The sequence below is a fragment of the Cibotium barometz genome, chromosome 33 (genome assembly GCF_041138505.1).
Source record: "Cibotium barometz isolate CiBa-2024 chromosome 33, ASM4113850v1, whole genome shotgun sequence".
Classification (NCBI taxonomy): Eukaryota; Viridiplantae; Streptophyta; class Polypodiopsida; order Cyatheales; family Cibotiaceae; genus Cibotium; species Cibotium barometz.
This window is the reverse complement of record NC_141078.1, coordinates 24,693,081-24,700,169: the sequence shown is the minus strand read 5'-3', so window position 1 is coordinate 24,700,169 and position 7,089 is coordinate 24,693,081. Positions and strand designations below refer to the sequence as shown.

The following is a 7,089-nucleotide window of genomic DNA, read 5'->3' as shown; positions in this document are numbered from 1 at the left end:
ATCCAATTGAAGGGTATATCATCTAAGAAAACCTTGAACTTCTTTTACAGTTTCTTATTTTGGCCAATCTATAACAACTTGTACTTTAGCAGGGTTAACCACCAAAATACCATCCTTGGGGACATAATAAACCCCAAGTATTCAATGCGATAAGTGAAGTATGTACATTTACTCTTCTTGTCAAAGGGTATGTGCTTCCTTAGGATGTCCAAGACATGAGAGGCCATGACCAAAGGTTCTATTTTCATATAGAAGCTAGAGAGTCTATCTCATGCATCGAATGTGTAAGAGAGTTGGCTGCGTGAGAGATCACAACCAAGGCTTCTATTTTCATACTCATTTACCCATAAAACTTGATTCATATATTAAGTCTAAGGTCCAACGTCGTATGATTATAAGTGTATATGTGTACGACCTACAATTGGAAAAATACGTGTACTTTTTGGCTCAATGGTTCGACATACTTTCTGGAATTGTACACAAACACCAATGTAATGCTCTGTACATGAATTTATCCGTATCATATAAAATAGAAATGCATGAGGGCAATAGGCCTTGAAAAAAACATATTTTTCAACCAATCAAAATAAGGAAAAATCTTAAATCTATCCGGTTTTTGTTTCAAAATATCTATAGTATGTCGATTTTATAACTAAAATATATGCAAAAATAATTCCTTGAAATAAGGGCTACTTAAAATCTCAGCCGGTTTTTCTTAATTGTGGTTGGTCCAAATACACTAGAATGCCATTTTTTTTCGAGCCCTGCCTGAGGATATGTGTATTGTCCTGTGTTCTAATAAATGTATTTGTACACGAGGTACCTTTTCAAGTTGTTTGTGTACAATTAGAAATATAGATTACTCACGACCGATTAAGATGCCACATGTCACACCATGATTTATCCTTTAGATTTTGAAGATCACATACTATTTTAAACTATATACGTAGTACCATTATAGCTAGCTATACATATGTACAATTGCAGAGAGAGAGAGAGAGAGAGAGAGAGAGAGAGAGAGAGAGAGAGAGAGACAATGTCCACGATGTGCTTGCCATCAATAAGTATACCCAATAATTAAGGAATCAAATGGGGGTCGTGCGCGCGCATGTGTGTGTGTGTGTGTGTGTGTGTGTGTGTGAGAGAGAGAGAGAGAGAGAGAGAGAGAGAGAGAGAGAGTGAATATTAATTGATGTTAATCCTCACTTTTTTGAATGTTGTGGCACACCTTAGTTTAAAGCCATTGTATAAACACAATAACTAATATCAATCACATGTTATGTTTGTATATATATATTAAACACATACATTTATACGTACTAGTGGGGTAACTTGTGCTTAGCACGTTTCCTCAAACCTCCAAATTCAAATTCTACCCTAACCTCCTCGAACCTCCTCTTCCTTTTCCCAAACCTCCAAATTCTTGCCCGTGGGGCAGCTTTGTGAAACTCTTCCTTTATAATATACTAGTTGGGAACCCTTGCTTCGCACTTCTTTTAAGGCTTCCAAAATCAAATGCTACCCAAACCTCCTTCTCCCCTTCACGAGCCTCCAAATTCTTGCCACCTGGCAGCTTTGTGAAACTCTTCCTTAAGATAATATAGAGATATATATACATATATAGAGATAGAGATACACAGAAGAGATATAGAGATATAGAGAAGAGATTCATATGAAGTAAGACATACTAATATAGAAATGAAGTAAGTCATACTAGTATATAAATGTGCGGGCAGTTTGTGTGAGCGGATGGATTATTCTATCTTCCCAACACAAGAAATGACAGTTTTTTTAAAATAAGTGAATACTAAAATTACATGTTATCACTTTCCACTATGGGAGTGAGTAATTCAAAACCCACACCTACCGTTGGGCTGTATACAGACAATTAAGTCAACCAAATCAAATGAGTGATGACCCATGAGAGAGAGAGAGAGACAGAGAGAGAAAGATGATGTTGACTCTCACTTTTTGTGGAATGTTCTGGCATTTGTATGTGTGTGTATATATAGATATATAAATAATAATACTTGATATTGATTATTAATATTATTCACTTTTCTGGAATGTTCCGGGCATGCAGAGGAGCCTTTTCCGGGCATACACACACAGAGAGAAAGAGAGAGAGCGTTTTCTTTGCAACAGACAACATGCTTCCAGTGCAGCAATGTCTGTATGCTTGGGCGATGTCTTGATTCTGGACTGCTGCTCAGTGGCCTGCTACAAAGGTATGCATTTTACTCAGTGGCCTGCTACAAAGGTATGCATTTTACTCAACAGAATTTCTCATTTTTTGAAACCCTAAAAATTATCAGAGCTCTACGGTGAAGCACATAAAGGAGGGTTAATTTTCTACTTTTCATTGCAAACTCTCTTCAAATAATTCCAGAACAAATATGCTGTGGTAGAGATGTTGTTGGGACCCTTGAGTGTTGTGGTTTGACTGCTGTCCATCATAGCTCCAAAGCTTATTACCGCCATGCTGTGATGTTAGACAGATTGGGAACCCTAAATTTTGTGGCTGGGATGAAGCTTAGTATAGTTTGGTTGCTTGATATGCCGTAGCTTGGCATCTGCTAGTCATTCTACATGCCCTTCCATATACCCTCTTGGACAGTTGGCTATCCAACCCATCCAGTAGTAATGCTTTTCTTTGGGGAGAAAGAAAGAAAGAAGCTTTTTTAACGTCACAGAAACAATCCCAAGAGACCAAATATGATTTATCTAAGAGGAGTGAGACTCGAACACAAGACGTTTTGAATAACAACTCCATGAGCTAACCAATCTACCACACTTGAGAGAGAGATAGAGAGAGGGGGGTTATAGGTATCAATGTGTTGAACAGGCATATAGCCATGGACTTTTCTCTTCCCCTTTTAACATATCAGCCCGCCATTTAGGATCTCCTGGATCATCCTATTGTCAACTTGGCAAATGGTTTAGAACATGTAGATTTATGTGTGGATAAGTAGATGTTATACATGGGTGCACATGCTATGCATGCCTTCAGTTTTCTTTTCAGTTGAAGGGCATGCCCTTGAATTTTTTCTTTCAGTTTTTGCTTTTTAAAACTGGCGTTAAAAGTGGGCTCACATGGCATAACATTAGTGGGTCACCTATCTCTGGCTTATCTTGTTTGGGTTTTGATGTGCAGAATATTTACAGAAGGCAGGAGCTAGTATTTGCGGGTGTGAGAAACATGATGGATCACCTTGGCCTTCGACAACGAAGGGAATATGAGTTTAATGAGCTCAATGATGATGCGATGGAAGCTCCACAAAGGCGAAGGCATTATGAGTCTTATGAGCTCGACGAAAGCACTGCAGATGCGTCAGTGCGGCGAAAGCGACGAGCAAGTGCCGGTAATGCCACCAGCAAGGAGTTGGCGGTTGCTGAAGACCTCGACATTGTTGCCACCTTCTGTGGGAGAGAGACTTCCTCTGCAAGACTATTCGGCGTGCTGTTTCCGAGTCGAAGCTATCCCTTGGATGCAAGCAACTTCACTCGGATGGATCCGACACACTGGGTGTTGGATATGAGTATCTTCGTTGGTGGGCATTCTGCACTCATCCATGTACATGGATATACACCATGCAAAAATATAGCTTTTTACTAGTTGATTGTGGATATACTCCAAGGGGATTTATCTTTTGATGACATGGGGTTTATCAATTGGGATTTCAACTGTTAGTCAACTTCTTTTGCTGATACGCAAGTGTGTTTGTCATGCTGAACAGGGGAATCCTATGATGAAGTGAAGGACATCTGCATCTTTTTGCGGGATGAGTTGTCTATACCACCAGAGAAAGCTTTGGCACTTTATGTGCAGTCTCCGGGGTCTCATTTCCAGTACTGTGGTGCCATCAGCCAGGCATGCCCATCAGCTGTATTATCACTCTTATGGCCAAGTGTGGGTGGACAAAGGCAGCTCACATCATCCAATGAATCCCCTCTTGCAGCCAAGATCGGGCTTGCCGTGGAGGATGTAGTGACGCTTCCAGCTTTGAACGTCGGGAAGCAGCGGCAACTTGAAGCTGTGGCACTGAGAGTGGGTGAAAATCTACTGAACTTCATGCAGTTTTTCTCATGCGGAGGAGACAAGCTCATAGCCCCCCTTGACATACTGAACAAGTGGTTCAGGAAGTTTCAGGAGAAGTTAAGGAGGGACTCTGAATATACCAAGAACTTGTTAGCTTGACTGGCTCTGAACTCTGAGGGCTTTCGATGCCGAGGATAGAAACATCTGTATGTATTTCCCAACAGCTTCTTACTTTTGTAAAGCTAATTCGGAGTTTAACACACCCTAGGTCTCAGGGAGGCTGTTTTCTACATTCATAAGAAAAGAGAAGGGTGGCTTCTTTTATGCTTGCCCACCCTACTTTTTTTTAGCATACGTCTTGTCTCCACAGCGTTTAAAGCGACAGGTGTTTTCTGACTGTTGGTGGAGAGGGAGGTTGATTTGATCTCACCTCATCTATCTAGCATGTGACAGGGGCCTGTATTTCAGAAAACTTCCTAAACTTATATAGGGGCTCTTTTGCCCTCCAACTGACCCCTCTCTCTCGCTCTCAAAATTTGGGTATAATGTTGTGTGAAGGTTGAAACATATGAGGCCTATGGTCTTACAAAGCTGCCTCTGCTTTTACTGTCATTGGCCTGCCTTTGCAAAAGGAAGGTCTTGGCGTTAATACAAACTTTAGCTTGGTGAAAATAAGAGTTATTGATATTTGGTGCAAAGAATTATTGGTTGATGTGCAAATTTCTATGTTGCAAGTACAAGCTCCACTTTTTCCTCATCACAACATATCAAGTAAGCTCTATGTCATACCCAGCATATCAAATCTGCTTCCCTCTCCCTCTCATGATTCGGTATATAAAATTACAAAGCTAAGCACTATGGAGAACCCTTTTACTGTTTATCTATCATCTATCCAGACTGTGTGTGTGTGTGTGAGAGAGAGAGAGAGAGAGCCAAAAATTGATTTGCTGGTCTTGAAGCAACAGAGCAGTAATATGCCCTTGAATTGCAATTAGCTTGCCAGATATAAGGTGTATTTATTTACAAGGGTGATAGTCACATGTTTGGCGGAAGGGGAGGCTGTTAGAAGGGAGTCTCCAGACATAGGAAGACGGCGACATTGAGCCCATGCTCTTTTCCCATTTAGGATATGCATTCTTACAAAGCTTGTGGTTTTGATGTTTGTACCATAGCTTGATAATAAGATGCATTCACTGGTTTTGCACAAAAACATTTTTTGTTTTCTTGCATACAAACTATTTGCAAAATTTTTCCATCCTTGTCGTCCCTGATGATTGCATTAACTAGTTGCAGGACCAAAGCTTTTGATTTTGAATGCTTGTGTCTTGTGGATGAGATGATTAGAGAGTTGAGGCTAAGTGGGTATGGGTAGTACATGATGGTTTCTTTCTTCTTTGGTGAAAAACTGTGTTTTTGGTTGGCATCAGGAAAAGAGGGGGGAAATCGTCCCAACATCTATGCAAACAACGGCCTCCTTGGCCTGTGTGGAGGTGTAGGGTTCAAATCTACCCTTGTGGCATGTAATTTCGGTACTCCACTTTAGAACACACACATCCACCTACACACACTCAGTTCATGCAGGCGGTTACCTTTACGCAGTTCACATTTGGGTGTTGCACGGCCACAAGGATCATCAGTTTCGGTTCACAATTGATTAGCACATGTGTCATGCTAGTGTCTATGGGGCTGTATTATCCAAGGTGATTTGATGGGGCATGTGCGCTCAGCTAGACAAATTGCATCATTTCACCGTCACAGCAAACAGTTGTGGACATCAACTTTTTGCCATTTTGGACAGAGCGTATCTTACAAACCATGGCTCAGATGGTGACATAATTGAAAGCAAAGTTGTAGACAATTTATAGGTCTATAGCTCTCCACTTATGGGGAAAACCTAGTTCCATAGTGGTTTTTAGATATTCACTGTCCAAAACACCTCTTGGTCACTTTTGCGACATTGTCAAAATGGCTTTGGACTTTTACCTGAGCAGAGCGTTGCTATTTTGGTTTGTAGGTTCCAATTATCCAAGTCTATTTGGTTGAATGGAAATGTTAGAATTTCCAATGATGGGTTGTAAGCTGATGGAAATGCCTTCAATTCAATATTGCTTTGTTGTAATTATCCAGCATTGCTCGCAAGGAGGGACAAATGTCATGAAACTACTCACTGTGTGTCCAGAGTCATGGGAGGGGTCACATCCACATTTCTCAAAGTTGTTCGCTTGTTTATTCTGGCCATCCTCCATGTGATAGAGAAGCAAAGGTATTGGTATGAAATTAACTTCAAGTGGATGGCCCTTGTCTCAACATCCTCGCATCATCTCCTTTCATTGGTTATCCTTAAGTGATGCTTAACACCAAAGAAAAGTTTAAGAAAGAATTGTATCAAGAATTTTATTCATTTCCTCCATCAAGAAAAACTAAACCCTCACCAGCACATTAGGAGAAATGTGGACTCAATTTTGGGCTCTGTAAGAAGTGTCAACTCAGCTTAGAGAGAAAATAAAAAAGGTTTAGAACATATCCAAATTTTCGATTCGGCTCATTTTTTACTATTATAATAGTAGGTTTAAATATATTAAAATATACATATTCTTTCAATGAGGTTTCATCATGAGAGGCGGCATTCTTTGTTGGCTGCACATAAAACTTGTTTAGAACCAAGATTTTATAGATTTGAGGTAGTTATACATTTAATAGATTCGAGGAAAGCTTTAATCATCATCTCAACCGTGGGGGTTTTCATATTGAAACTATAAAAAAAAACGTCCTAACTAATCGAGTTAGTTCTTGTTTCAATTCTTTAATATGTTTTATGATGAGAAAATACTAGCTTTGCAAATGAGAACATTAATCCAAATTTGGAGATTCTAATTAATCCACCTTCAACAACACATGGAGACACTCAAATTCTTAGTAACAGTAGTAGAAATGGTGCATGTAAAAGAACCTATAATACTTACCATCTTCATGTGGACATACAATCTGAGTACCAGCCTTTGAAGAAACGAAATAAGAGTTTTTTTTAATGCTATGAGCAAAAAGAGAAA

The 7,089-nt window shown here is 39.7% G+C and overlaps 1 protein-coding gene across 1 annotated transcript; it reads left to right on the top strand.

Moving 5' to 3' along the window:
- The first annotated feature begins 1,817 nt into the window (after window positions 1–1,817).
- On the top strand, window positions 1,818–4,548 carry LOC147619428 (uncharacterized). Its single transcript, XM_086773078.1, has 4 exons — window positions 1,818–1,841; window positions 2,084–2,260; window positions 3,155–3,551; window positions 3,738–4,548. Exons 1-4 carry the CDS (start codon window positions 1,818–1,820, stop codon window positions 4,196–4,198), a joined length of 1,059 nt encoding a protein of 352 aa, XP_086629204.1. The 3' UTR covers window positions 4,199–4,548.
- The last annotated feature ends 2,541 nt before the right edge of the window (window positions 4,549–7,089 follow it).

Coding starts and splice junctions, on each gene's coding strand:
- LOC147619428 (XM_086773078.1), top strand. CDS start 1,818: ATGTTATCACTTTCCACTATGGGA. Junction 1,842..2,083: donor TATCACTTTCCACTATGGGA/GTGAGTAATTCA, acceptor CCGGGCATGCAG/AGGAGCCTTTTCCGGGCATA. Junction 2,261..3,154: donor CTCAGTGGCCTGCTACAAAG/GTATGCATTTTA, acceptor TTTGATGTGCAG/AATATTTACAGAAGGCAGGA.